The 14,183-nt window shown below is 41.0% G+C and overlaps 1 protein-coding gene across 2 annotated transcripts in view; it reads right to left on the bottom strand.

Annotated features, from left to right (window-relative positions):
• The window catches only part of CDS1 (CDP-diacylglycerol synthase 1), a 92,188-nt gene that overhangs the window by 8,177 nt on the left and 69,828 nt on the right, over positions 1 to 14,183 (bottom strand). The window contains exon 13 of one of the 2 annotated variants that reach the window (XM_081582172.1): positions 11,308 to 11,431. The exons of the other annotated variant lie outside the window; for it this stretch is intronic. Within the exon in view, the coding sequence (XP_081438298.1) occupies positions 11,308 to 11,431 (124 nt within the window). The remainder of the gene's footprint in view (positions 1 to 11,307; positions 11,432 to 14,183) is intronic. 2 annotated transcript variants of the gene reach the window in all.

Raw genomic sequence — 14,183 nt, forward strand, 5'->3', positions numbered from 1 at the left:
AGCACCAAGAAGAAAGGGATTCAGAGAAAACTTTGACATTCCCAAAGCCCTATTGCTTATTAAATTTAATTCCCTGCTCTGCCCCTAAACTTCCCAACTCCAAGGCCAATGATCTTTACAAACGGCTTCCAGGTTCCATTTTCTATTTTCTCTTTCTTTTGGGGGGTGGGGGTGGGGTGGGTGTGTGGGGCAGTGGTGTTGACTACAGTGAAAATGTACTTAGGATATTACTTCTATCATGCCCAGCTCTATCATGCCCAGCTTTATCATAAAGATAAAGGGTTGGAACTTCAACCTTGGCCTTCAACTATCACACTTCCTGCTCAACAAAGACAAAGGCAAGTTGCAAGCTGCATTCCAGAGCACAGAACTATTATTTATAGAAAAAAAAATTCCTTTGTAATACATTTCAAACAAAACCTGTACCCTAAAAATATTTTCTGTACATAAAAGCCAAGCCACCTGTTTGCAACCTGATTTGTTGCTGTCCAGTCACTAAGTCGTGTCTGACTCTTTGCCACCCCTAGGCTGTGGCCCACCAGGCTCCTCTGTCCTTCACTATCTCCCAGAGTTTGCTCAGGTTCATGTCCATTGAGTTAGTGATGCTATCTAGCCATCTCATCCTCTGCTACCCTCTTCCCCCTTTGCCTTCAGTCTTTTCCAGCGAGTCAGCTCTTCGCATCAGGTAGCTAAAGTATTGGAGCTTCAGCGTCAGTCCTTTCAATGAATATTCAGGGTTGATTTCCTTTAGGATTGACTGGTTTGATCTCCTTGCAGTCCAAGGGACTCTTAAGAGTCTTCTCCAGTGCCACAGTTTGAAGGCACCAATTCTTCAGCGCTCAGCCTTCCTTATGTTCCAACTGATTAGGAAGAAATAAACCAGGGAGCAAAGGTCAGCCTAAGCAACCTGACTATAAACACAAGGATCATCATAGTGGGACCCTGCAGGCCAATTCTGCCAAGAGAGAGAAACCAAGACCTACCCCAGCAGTGTGACCAAGTATGCTTGTGGCTCAAGTGTGGATCCATCCATATAGATTTTTCCTTCTCCTAAGGTAGCAATCTCTATGTCCATGATGATACATATTCCACTGGGCCTTGCAGATGATACAAAAATGACATAACTAACCTCTTCAAGAACTTTCTAGCCTATAAACGAGAGGCTTGCCTTCAAGTTGGTGTAAGATCTATAGTTGAATTTTCAGTGAGTCTATTCCATTTCTTACTGTTCCTAATTCAGTGAGAATGACACTCTCATCACAATTGGTTTTCTCAGCTCTTCAATCTTTATTTCCACATCATTCTATTATTCTCTCATTTCATCGTTGATCCTTTATTGAACTCATATTTTCACTAAATTACATAATACAAAGGCTTCCCAGAAAATTCTCTTCTTTAGGGTGATTTTTCCTCCCCCGCACCTCCAGACTGGGTTCTTGGACATGTGTGACTGCTTTCCTGCCTTCCTTTGTTTTGTGTAGGTGTGACAGCGATTTGCATCTTCTTCCTTTTAAACGTGGGGATTCCAACCCAGAGTTTGCACTTGCTGACGTACAGTGTGAGTGAATTCCCCCTTAATTTGGGGACTGGCTGTGGGATTTCTGTACTTCTGCCTTGGCCACCATGGTCCATTCTTAGCCAGGCAAGCCCACTAAGATGCCAGATTCTGTCAGTCCTTCTTAAAATCTGCAGGGCTCCTCACCTCCCACCTCCTTCATTCTGCACACTTGCCAGACTCTCACCCTAACTGTAACGTCTGTCTTGAGGCTCCTGACCCATCTGTGCTCCACTTCCTCACTCCCCTGCCTCAGTCATGTCTCAACTGTCACCTTCTAAGGGAGACCTTCCCTGACCTCCAGGCAGTACTTAGCTGACCCCTCAATGATGCCCATCAGACAGCAAGGAAGGGAGGCTGAACAAGTCGTGGGGCCCCCAGTTGTGGAGACAGTCGGCAGCCCTTCCCTGCCCCTCCCCAGGCCCAGAATACCTTCCCCTGTAGATCTACCATTACAGATTCTCTAGTCATTTAACAACTTTATTGAGAATTAACATCCTATAAAAATTCATCAAATAAGACTCTTTGAGTTTACCATGTTTAGAGTTGTGCAGCTATCACTATTGTCTAATTTTAGAATATTTGCATCACCCCTAAGGAAATCTCATGCCATTAGTCCCCATTCTTCTCCCTGTCCCCAACCCTGGCACCCACTGACCTACTCCCTGTCTATAGAGTTGCCTGTTCTGGACATTTAGTTTAATGGAATTGTCAGTATGTGGTCTTTAGGGGCTGTCCTATGTCAGTGAACATAATATTTTGGAGTTTCATTCATATTGTATCATGTATCAGAACTTCCTTTTCATGGCCAAGTAGTTTAGTCCGTTGTGTGGATATATCACATTTTATTTATCCATTCACCACCTGATGGACATGTAGTTTGCATCCATTTTTTACTGTTGTGAGTAATGCTGTTGCAAACATTTGTGTTTATATTGGGCATTTTCATTTTTCTTGGGAATATATATACCTAAGAGTAGGATTGCTAGATCATATGGTAACACTTTAGCATGTTGAGGAACTGCCACACTGTTTTCGAAAACAGTTCTCCCATTTTACATTCCCTCCAGCAATGTGTCCAACCATTTTTTATTCTCAAGGAACAGCACCAGCTAACCCTCAGTCCCTTCTCTGTCACCTATGAGCCCTCATTAAAATGTCTCTTTGATTTAGAGACAGGCCACTTTCTAATGTACTTTCAAGGTCACTGGTATGAAAGTAGCTGAGAGGGACGGCCTGCATTAGTACCCTGGAAGTGGAAAAAGAGAATCAGATGGATGCACTGTCTCAGGCGGAGACTGCAGCCATCAGGAATGGACAGATGCCGCAGAGACATTTAGTACAGACACAGCTGAACTTAAGAGCACCACCACTCAACTGGGTAAAACTGACGTGCACAGACACCCAATAACAACAGAATACACATTCTTCTCAAGGTCCCATGGAATTCACCAAAATAGACCATATTCTGGGCCATAAAATACATCTAAATTAAAAAAAAGAAATCATATAATGTCTGCTTTCAGACCACAAAGAATTAAACTAGAAATTCCAAAATATATGGAGCTTAAACACATGCATCAAAGAAGAAATCTCAAAAGAAATGTTAAAATATTTTGAGCTCACAACATCACTCATTATTAGAGAAATGCAAATCAAAACCACAATGAGGTATCATTTCACACCAGTCAGAACGGCTGCTATCCAAAAGTCTACAAGCAATAAATGCTGGAGAGGGTGTGGAGAAAAGGGAACCCTCTTACACTGTTGGTGGGAATGCAAACTAGTACAGCCACTATGGAGAACAGTGTGGAGATTCCTTAAAAAACTGGGAATAGAACTGCCATATGACCCAGCAATCCCACTGCTGGGCATATACACCGAGGAAACCAGAATTGAAAGAGACGCGTGTACCCCAATGTTCATCGCAGCACTGTTTACAATAGCCAGGACATGGAAGCAACCTAGATGTCCATCAGCAGATGAATGGATAAGGAAGCTGTGGTACATATACACAATGGAATATTACTCAGCCATTAAAAAAAATACGTTTGAACCGGTTCTACTGAGATGGATGAAACTGGAGCCCATTATACAGAGTGAAGTAAGCCAGAAAGAAAAACAACAATACAGTATACTAATGCATATATATGGAATCTGAAAGATGGTAACGATAACCCTATATGCGGGACAGAATGAGAGACACAGATGCATGGAACAATTTTATGGACTCTGAGGGAGAAGGTGAGGGTGGGACGTTCTGGGAGAATGGCATTGAGACATGTGTATTGTCATATGTGAAACAGAGCACCATTCCATGTTCGATGCATGTGACAAGGGCTCGGGGCCGGGGCAGTGGGATGATCCAGAGGGATGGGAGGGGGAGGGAGGTGGGTGGGGGGTTCGGGAAGGGGAACACATGTAAACCCATGGCTGATTCTTGTCAATGTATGGCAAAAACTATTACAATATTGTAAAGTAATTAGCCCCCAAGTAAAATAAATAAATTTATAAAAAAAAAAAAAAAAAAAAAAAAAGAAAATGCAGGAAAGCACTAAAAAAAAAAAAAAAAAATATTTTGAGCTCAATCAAAATGCAACTTACCAAAATTTGTAAGTGAAAGGAACAGTTAGAAAGGGAGATTTATACTGCTGAGTGCATATATTAGAAAAGAAGAAAGACCAAAAATCAATAACCTAAAGAAGAGTGAATTAAATCCAAAGTAAGCATAAAAAGAGAAACAGTGAGAACAGAAATCAGTGAAGCTAAAAACAGGAAATCAGCACCAAAAAATCAGTGAAACCAAAAGCTGGTTCTTTGAAAATATCACTAAAAATCAATAGGCCTCTAGCCAATCTACCTTAAAAGAAATAGAGAGGACACTGATTACTGATAAATTAGAAAAGAAATAGAACCTATCACCACAGATCCTGTGAAATTAAAAGGATAATAAAGAAACACTATAAACAACTCTATGCCCACAAATTTGCTAACCTAGATGAAGTGGACCAATTCCTTGAAAGACAATATGCCGAAGCTCATACAAGAAATAGTCTGAATAGGCCTCTATCAAAGAAATTAAATCAATACTTAATAACCTTCCAAAACAGACAATACCAGGCCCAGGTGGATTCACTGGTAAATTCTATCAAAAAGGAAGAAATGATACCAATAGTCTACAATCTCTTTCAGAGAACAGAAGCAGAGGAAACACTTGCCAACTCATTCTATGCAAACAGCATTACCCTAATACCTAAAGCAGATAAAAACATTACAAGAAAACTGCAATCTCATGAACCATAGGTGCAAAATCCTCAACAAAGTATTAGCAAATCAAATCCAATGCATGAAAAGAATTATATACCATAACCAAATGAGATATATTTCAAGTGTTCAAGGCTGGTTCAACATTTAAAAATCAATGTAATCCATCACATCATTTAGCTGAAAAAGAAAAATGATATGATCATATCAAATGCAAAAAAAAAGCATTTGACAAAGTCCAACACTCATTCACTAAAAGCTCTTAGTAAACTAGGAATAAAGGGGAACCACCTCAACTTGATAAAGACTCTCTACAAAAAAATCTACAGCTAACATGATATTCAATGATGAGAAACTTTAAGCTTTACCACTAAAATCAGCTACAAAGCAAGGTCTGTCATCACTCCTCAACATCATTATGGAACTTCTACCTAATGCAATAAGACAAAAAAATTAAGTATACAGCTGGGAAGAAAGACGTAAAACTTTTTGTTGCCAGGTGACAGGACTGTATGTAGAAACCCCCCCCAAAATGTGACCAAAAACTTCTAGAATTAAGCATTTATAGAAAGTTTTCAGATTATAAAAATAAGTCAATTTCCTATATATCAGCAATGAACAAGTGAAATTTGAAATTAAAAACAATGTCATTTACATTATCATTCCCCAAAATGAAATACTTACGTATAAATTTAAGAAAATGGGTATAAGATTTGTATGATAAAAACTGTAAAACTTTGATACAGACATACCTTAGAGATACTGTAGGTTCATTTCCACTCAATAAAGCAAATATCTCAAAGCAAGTCACCTGAATTTCTTGGTTTCTCAAGGCATATGTTATGTTTACATTATACTGTGGTCTTTTAAGTGTGCAATAGCAGTATGTCTAAAAAATAATGTATATATCTCAACTTTAAAATATTGTTTAAAAATGCAACCATCACCTAAGCCTTCAGTGAGTCATAACCTTTTTGCAGGTGGAGGGTCTTACCTCAATGGTGATGTTGCTAACTGATCAGAGTGGTAGTTGCTAAAGTTGGGGTGATTGTGGCAGTTCCTTAAAACAACAATGAATTTTGCCACAACTATTGACTTTTGCTTTCACAAACGATTTCTCTGTAGCATGCAATGCTGCTTGATAGCATTTTACCCACAGTAGAACTTCTTTCAAAATTAGAGTCAATCCTCTCAAATCCTGCTGCTGCTTTATAAACTAAGTTTATTAATGTTTTAAATCTTGTGTTGTTATTTCAACAACCTTCAGGGCTTCCCAGGTGGCTGGGACATATTTGTAAGTCATATATCTGAAAAGGGATTTGTATCTAGGATACATAATAATCTCCTACAACTTAGGAAAAACATCACATGTAAAAATGTGCAAAGATATGAATAGACATTTTATCACAGAAGACATACAAATGGCCCGTGAAAAGATGCTCAACACCATTAGCCATTGGAGAAATGCAAACTAAAACCACCTTGAGATACCTCGGCATACCAGCCAGAATGGCCATCTTTAAAAAGACAAGTCCAAAAAAAAAAAAAAAAAGTGTGTATAACTGATTCACTTTGCTGTACAACTGAAACTAACACAACACTGTAAATCAACTAGACTCCAATAAAATTTTTGAAAAAAGACAATGCTGAGTTTTGGTGAGGCTATAGGTAAATTGGAACACTTGTACACTGCAGGTAGGAATATAAGATTGTACTTTAGACAGTTTGGCCATTTCTTTAAAAGTTAAACATAAACTTACTATATGACCCAGCAATTCCACCCTGGAAATCTGAAGGGAATGCAGACATGCCCACACAACACATGTCAACATTTTGCATAAGAACCAAAACTTGGAAATAACTGAAATAATCAACAGGTAAATGGGTCAGCATTTACAGTATTAATAAAAAGGAAAGAAGTACTGATATATGCAAAAATATCATGCCAGACATAGAACACTGCTTAGTGTATGAGTCTGTGTATACGCAGTGTCCAGAAAAGGCAAATTCATAAAGACAGAAAGCAAACCAGTAGTTGCCTAAAGCTGGAGGCTGGAGTGAGGATTATGTGCAAATGGGTACCAGGGAACTTTCTGGAGTGATGGAAATGTTCTCAAACCACAGGTGGTAATGGTTGCACAGTGTTATGGTACATAAATTATATCTCAATACTGGGGGGCAGAAACAGAATTGCTAATGATACAAATGTGTACCTTACCTGTACTTGGCGAAGCCTCTGGTTCCCTCACAAAGTTTTGAGATTTATTAAAACTGATCAAAAATATACTTAATAGATTATTCAAGATTGTTCTCCAAACTTACCACTTTTCTAGGTCCCGTCTGAAGTTTGAACATTGCACATGCTTGAATAAAAGACCACCTGGGTCCATTATACTCCAGCTGAATACACAGCAGAAAAGGAGGCTATGAGAGCTTAAACTCCAAATCCACACCCCATTGTCCTGTAAGTTTGACAGAGCAGTTTGAAATTTCATTCTTTTCCCAAGAGGACACCTTCAGGCAGGCTGTCCTTCAATGAATCTCTTTCTCTGGGCAACAAGACTGCTGGTTTACCCACCCATGTCCTTTGTACACATTAAAGGACCACACTACTCTCTCAGTTCCTTTTGGAAACTCACTTCGCCATTAACAGATAACATTCGACTCATCAGCCCGTACTAAATGACTCTCCTTGTTATCCGATGTTTCAAGAATATTCTCCCCTTCTGCGCAGGAAAAGGAAGACAATGGGATTAAGGTAAGACAGGCTTTTGATTTTGGTTAAATTGTCTAGATCTGCCTTTATTTGCAGCCACTGCATGAAGATCCCCAAATACAGCCCCTCTGCAGGGAGTGAATTTTAAACTCTAAGTTTCAGAGCTGATAAGGAGAACTGGCTATGGACTCGCTGCAGAGCAGACAGCTCGTCCATGGAGGTCAGACTGATGGTGTCCGTTCAAGGAGCACTTACATTGCTAAGTCACTCAGTTGTGTCCGACTCTTTGCACCCCTATGGACTGTAGCCCACCAGACTCCTCTGTCCATGGGATTTTCCTGGCTAGAATACTGAAGTGGGTTGCCATGCCCTCCTCCAGGGGAATCTTCCCACTTACATTAAAACTACCTAAACCAGATGTGACCAGACATGTGGATACCATTCTGTTCAGTCCTACCAGTCACTTCCCAGTGGAGATGGGCAACAGGAGAGGAGCAGAGAGGAAGAAGGAAGGACACCAAGGATCAGCTCCTTTATGCTGAACCCAAATCACAACATATTCATAGGAGTTTTCACTTAAGCCTTAACTACAGAAACTAAGAGTAATGAAGCCCATCTTAGAGACACACCAAATAAAAACCGGGATGAGTGTGGAGGGGCTGTTCAAGAGACACAAATGGGGATGTGCCGAGCTGGGTCTTCAGACTCCAAACCAGTCATTTGATCAGAAGCTTGAGGGCCTGGGGAGATGCCAGTATTGAGCCAGACTCTGGGAACACAGTGGCCATCAAGACAGACACCACTCACTGTCCATGCAGCTTAGAGCTCTAGTGATTATGAATAAAGATTCACAAAAATAAATAACAATTACAAACTAAGACGTACCCAAGAAATTCAGTCCTCTTTCTATCAAGAGAATATCACCTCTCAACAACCATGTTTAATGATCAGCAGAACTTATTTACTCCCCCGCCTTGAAGATGTCACGGTAGGTGTTAGTGACGGAGTATACACAGTATACACTGTTTCTGTATTTGTTGAATGAAATGTTTCTTCTCCAAAGAGAAAACGCACAACAGAGTTCAAATGTGATTTGTTTGTTTTATTTTCCTGTCTGAGTAAGAGGTTCAGAGAATGGATTGACACATATCATAAACTATCTCCCAGCCATATACAGTAGATACACACTGATTCTACTTTTTCTTTTCCCCTGATAGGTGACACTTTCTTTGTTCAAACCAAATTACAAATGAAGAGATACTATAAAAATAAAAGGGTGTGTGGGCGTAGTCTTTTTATTCTCAGACAGTAAATGTATACCCATCACCACGAGGGGAAAAGCACTGAGGAAACATTTGTACTAAACAGTCAGGACCCTCAGAGTACCTCTCCAAACAGATTGGAACAGTTAGCCATTACTATAAAGGAAGTTCCTAGTCTTCCATTTTTTCTGCCATCACATTTGCTACACTGGAATTTAAACCCTCTTCAGAGTGCAAATATAAAAGTGATCAAAGTCAGAGTTTTATGGCAATCTTTGCTAAAGTTTATTCTTGCTAAAATATATTCTATTTTAATATACATGCTATAAAAGTACACTAAAAAGGTCAATCTTTAGAGCTCTGTTAAAATTAAGAATTTTTTTACATATAGAATAATATACACCCAACTCTAAAAGTATATTTGAGGATAGCTATTACTGTGACCCCCAAATATTTCTAGCTTCAAATTTTGTTTATAATAGTATCAATTTTATAATACATGTATTCAGTAATGCTCTCATAATTCTATATTGCAATACTTCACTCATCACTAAAGAAAAATGCAGAGGGAATTGCATTTTCTCCAAGAAGTTCTTATTGTGCAAATCACCAAGTTTTCAACAGAAGTTCCTATTACAATATTTTTTAAACTTTGTTAAGTAAAATTCTTTTATGATCCACATTTGGGGCTTTTAATGCAGCAAGTAAAAATGAGCGATGTTGAAAATTAACCTGAAGGTAGCCTGATTTTAAAAATGATCACTTCCTTCTGTAATAACATCTCCAGGGCCAATTCTAGGCGTTTATGAAATAGTGTGAAATAACGCTGACTGCACACATCCAGTGGTGATGAACTGAGTGCATGCCAAACCAAGATATTAGACTCTTGGGACTGAGTTTAACTATATCCACCATAATCATGTAGTACACGTGATGAGGCTGCTAGTTATAGATTACATTTGTGGAACCCAGGCATATCCGCAATCTTTTTATTTTAAGTAGAGTTGTAGAACAGAAATATAAAATAATTGAAATTTGTTTCTGATTTAAACAAAAATATGTATTCTTTTCATTAACAAAACATTCTTTAAAATATATCAACTTCTCCTCTCCGAACATTTAGCCAAGGATCACTAGGCAATTTTTGAAGGTTGTTGTGCTGACCATTCAATACAGTAAATACGGTTGTAGTGAGCACATAGCAATGGTAGATTATTGACAGCCACTGAGAAGAAATTTATGCTCCTCCGGTTACAGTGTCCAGTCCACCGAAGGAAAGGTTTGGCATTCGTGTGCTTTTTGTTCTTGGTGGGAATCACTTCCCCTTGATTTTCGTCGTTGGAAGGAAAAAACACCAGCTGATGACCTCGGGTTTTGTGACATGATGTGAAAGAGGAACGTGACAAAAATTAGCTGCTACCACGGAGCCCGTCTGGGATGGGGTTTCCAGGCAGATCTTGCTTCTTCCCAGGGGAGTGTCCGGCGGGCTACACGGGAACCAGGAGCCAGGCACCCGGGACCCAGGCGTGTGGAGCTGCATCGTGGTGGTGGGGGGCGTTGCTCTCACTCAGCAGAGCACCCCCTGCTCTGCCTCGGTCACCACCCCTCCTTACTATCCTATATACTGATGCTTGTGGGTACAGAACTTACGGAGACCAGCTCACAGGGAAACGAAGGCAGAGAACTCACCCAAGAGGTAGGCTGTGCGTGTGCCGTCATCCAGGGCTGCCTCCTGACCGCCTGTCTGCTGAGATGACGGGTGGGGCGTGCGCACATCCGTTCTTCCCAGCGGAATTCTCCTATTTCTCTGGAAAGCTTTTGAGAAGATCCTGTTTTTTTCCAAACCATTTTATCAAAGTACTCTGGTGTCGGCTCTTTCAAGCAAACCAGTAGTGATAGAAACTTCAGCCCCTCTCTCTTGAATTTCAAACCTACCTAAAAGTGGAATGTTTTCCCCTGGCAAATAATTACTTCTTTGAAAAGTGGATAGTTTTTCTTTTTTTGGATCCAAATCAGCCCTTCAGAAAATACTTCAGACTGAAAGAGGAGGAAGTGGAGGACTAGCTTCCTATTGTGCCTCACATAAAACGTTTTGCTGAAAACGAAGAACAGCTCCGACTACAAAGGTAAATATTTGTGAAAGGGGCACACCACCAGGTCCAACCTCAAGACATCCTCAATGTACTCATTTCATAGTGTGTGACTCTTTAAAATACAAGTCTTTTAAGTGACGAAACCTAGCAAGTAATGGGAAGGAAGTTAACATCAGAAAATACACTTTAGAAAAAGTACAAGACATTTTGCCCTCCATTTGCTACTTATTTCATAACTTAGATCAAGAAAGTGTTAAATATTCACAGTAATTTCAGAGAGGAAACATTCATGTCTGTAAAACTTCAATCCGTTGCATTTTCAACCATTTCTCTGTACAATTACAAAAATGTCATCTGTCAGTGCTTTCCTGTAGAATTCTTTATTGTTAGTCCATCCCTCTCCGGCTCCAATTATACCTTCAAGGTGGGCTGTAGTATTCCCTTCTCAATGAGATGAGTCTTCAGCATTTTATAGATATTTAACTGCTGTTCTGGTTGAAGCACCAACAGCTGCTGCAGCACTTTGCTGGGATTTGGACCCCTGGTAACAGCAGAAAAGACAAAGTTCACGCCATTTTGAGAGAGCTGAAGGCAGCAGAGACTTGTATTTTAAATAAACCATGCCTTTAGGACTTCCCTGGTGGCACAATTAGGGGCTCAGACAGTAAAGAATCTGCCTACAATGCAGGAGACCTGGGTTTGATCCCTGGGTCGGAAAGATCCCCTGGAGAAGAGTATGGCTCCCCACTCCAGTATATCAGATTCTATGGACAGAGGAGCCTGGTGGGCTACAGTCCATGGGGTCGCAAAGAGTCAGACATAACTGAGCAACTAACACTTTCCCTTTGGGTGGTACAATGGATAGGAATCCACCTGCCAATGCAGGGGACACAGGTTCGATCCCTGGTCTGGGAAGATTCCACATGCCAAGGAGCAGGTAAAGGCTGTGCGTCACAACTACTGAGCCTGTGCACTCTAGAGCCTGTGCTCTGCAACAAGACACCACAATGAGAGGCCCACATGTGGCAACGAAGACCCAGCACCACAAATAGTATTTTTTTTAAATAAAATAAGTCACGCATTTACATGCAAAGCATCAATCTTAACAGAACTGAAACAGCTCTTACTCAGAGCTCACTTTCATGTTAGTGTCAGAGGGGAAAAAAAAAAACCTAGAACTCTCCACTGAGAGGCGTGCAGTGTAGCTGTGGGAGAAATGCACAAACACAGGAGACGGACAATTCGAGGCAACTGACGGAGTGCAGATCTAAACATTCCACAGAACTTCTCAAAAGGGCAACCTGAGTTAGAGGCGAAGGCTGATAACAAAACCTGAGATTGGACAAGACACAGAAACCATTCTGTAAGAAAAGGAGCACAGTTCCTGGTGGATGAAGATAAACGAGAAGAGAACATGAAACTATAAATATTTTTGCTTCAAAGAAACATCAGACAAGGAAGGTATTTTGTTGAAAGAAGACCCGTAGGGAGCTATGAATGTTCGAGAGACAGGACACAAAGTCCTGAGCCTGCACTGAAGCCACCACCTGGGATCTACAGTGGGAACAACAGCCTTTGTTCAAAGAAGGTCTTGGGCAAACCCCAACATTAGAAACAAAATAAAAGGGGCTCTGCTTCAGCTGTGGTGCCAGTGGTAAAGAATCTGCCTGCCAATGCAGGAGTTGCAAGAGACTCCAGTTCGATCGCTGGGTTGAAAAGGTGCCCTGGAGTAGGAAATGGCAACCCACTCGAGTATTCTTGCCTGGAAAATTTCATGGACAGAGGAGCCTGGCGGGCTACTGTCCATGGGGTCGTAAAGAGTCAGACACGACTGAGCACGCACACTCGCACGCACCCTGCTTTAGCTGAAAGGAGGACAGGGAGCTGGAGAACCCTGCCTGCCTTTTCTGCCTCGCCCAGCAGTCCCACTCCCACTGGGGAGGAAATAAGCCCAGGCAGCGTTAAGTATCCACTGGGCTGTGACTGCTCTCCACCAGGTACCATGCAAGGGCCTCTCCCTAGGCTCTGCCAACATCCCCACACCGGCCTTTCTCTCTGGACCCTCCCCTGGCACGCTCTGAGTCAGAAAAGGCACCGACCAGGACTCCCACCCTCACACTCTGCCATCCTGAGACACTGTGACAGGCAAGGGAGTGCAATTTCCTACCTTTTGGACTCAAGCACTCAATCCATTTGTAAGCTACAGATCACTTTCTGTACTTACACTGCTAAAGTGCTATTTTGTCAACTTCAGAATGCACCTCATTCAGACCATAATGCACATGTACTGTTCTTTGCAATTCCTACAATCCACTTGAACAGGAAAAGCAGAGTAGGTTTACTTTTCAGGAAATCCAATGGGAAAAAGAAGCCAAGACATAAGTAATAGATTTTCACAGAATTCTGAGAAAGACATTTACATGGGTAATTAAATTTATGACTTATGATAAGGACTCTTCAGTTCAAGGGCTTCCCTGGTGGCTCAGTGGTAAAGGATCTGCCTACCAATGCAGGAGACTCAGGTTCCATCCTTGGGTCAGAAGATCCCCTGGAGAAGGAAATGGCAACGCACTCCAGTATTCTTGCCTGGAGAATTCCATGGACAGAGGAGCCTGGCGGGCTACAGTCCATGGAGTCCCAAAAGAGCTGGAAAACTTCAGTTGTGACTTCAACTTCAGTCAGACAACTTCAGTTGTGACTTGTGTCCGACTTCAGTCGGACAACTTCAAAAAGTGACTCAACAACTTCAGTTCAGGTGGAATTATAGGAAGTAGAAAACCCAGCAACAAAGAAATGTTTGCTGTAGGGTGATATCACAGAGAAAATCTTTGATTCAAAAAACTTCACAATAGCATGAATTAGCTGTCTCATAGGTCACACCTTTGTGCACATGGCTCAAATCATTTCCCAAAACCCTGCAGCCGTAAGTCTTCCACAACTGTAGTATACTCATGTCAAGACACAGCTTGTCTTATATTTCTTCAAAAGACTCAGCAACTTCATAACATAAACCCAGAGTAGAGGCCCACAGAGAAAGGGAAGGCTATTCTAGCAAGTTCAGCTAAATGCAAAATTGTCAGCAGGTGCTCCCAGCTAGTTGCACATTGGCTCTATCCCTGTATTTCTAATCATCTAAATATTTACTTTCAAATGGAGGACAACAAGGCTCAGCATGACTTTTTCCTACTGAGAGAACAGCAGATCAAAAAGCAAAAAAAGTATGAGTTAATGCTGTAAAAACTACTATCTTCAGAAAAGAAAGAGTTCTAAGGATTTAATCACTAGTTACTAAT

The sequence above is a fragment of the Giraffa tippelskirchi genome, chromosome 1 (assembly GCF_054371585.1).
Source record: "Giraffa tippelskirchi isolate mGirTip1 chromosome 1, T2T-mGirTip1v1.2.pri, whole genome shotgun sequence".
NCBI lineage: Eukaryota > Metazoa > Chordata > Mammalia > Artiodactyla > Giraffidae > Giraffa > Giraffa tippelskirchi.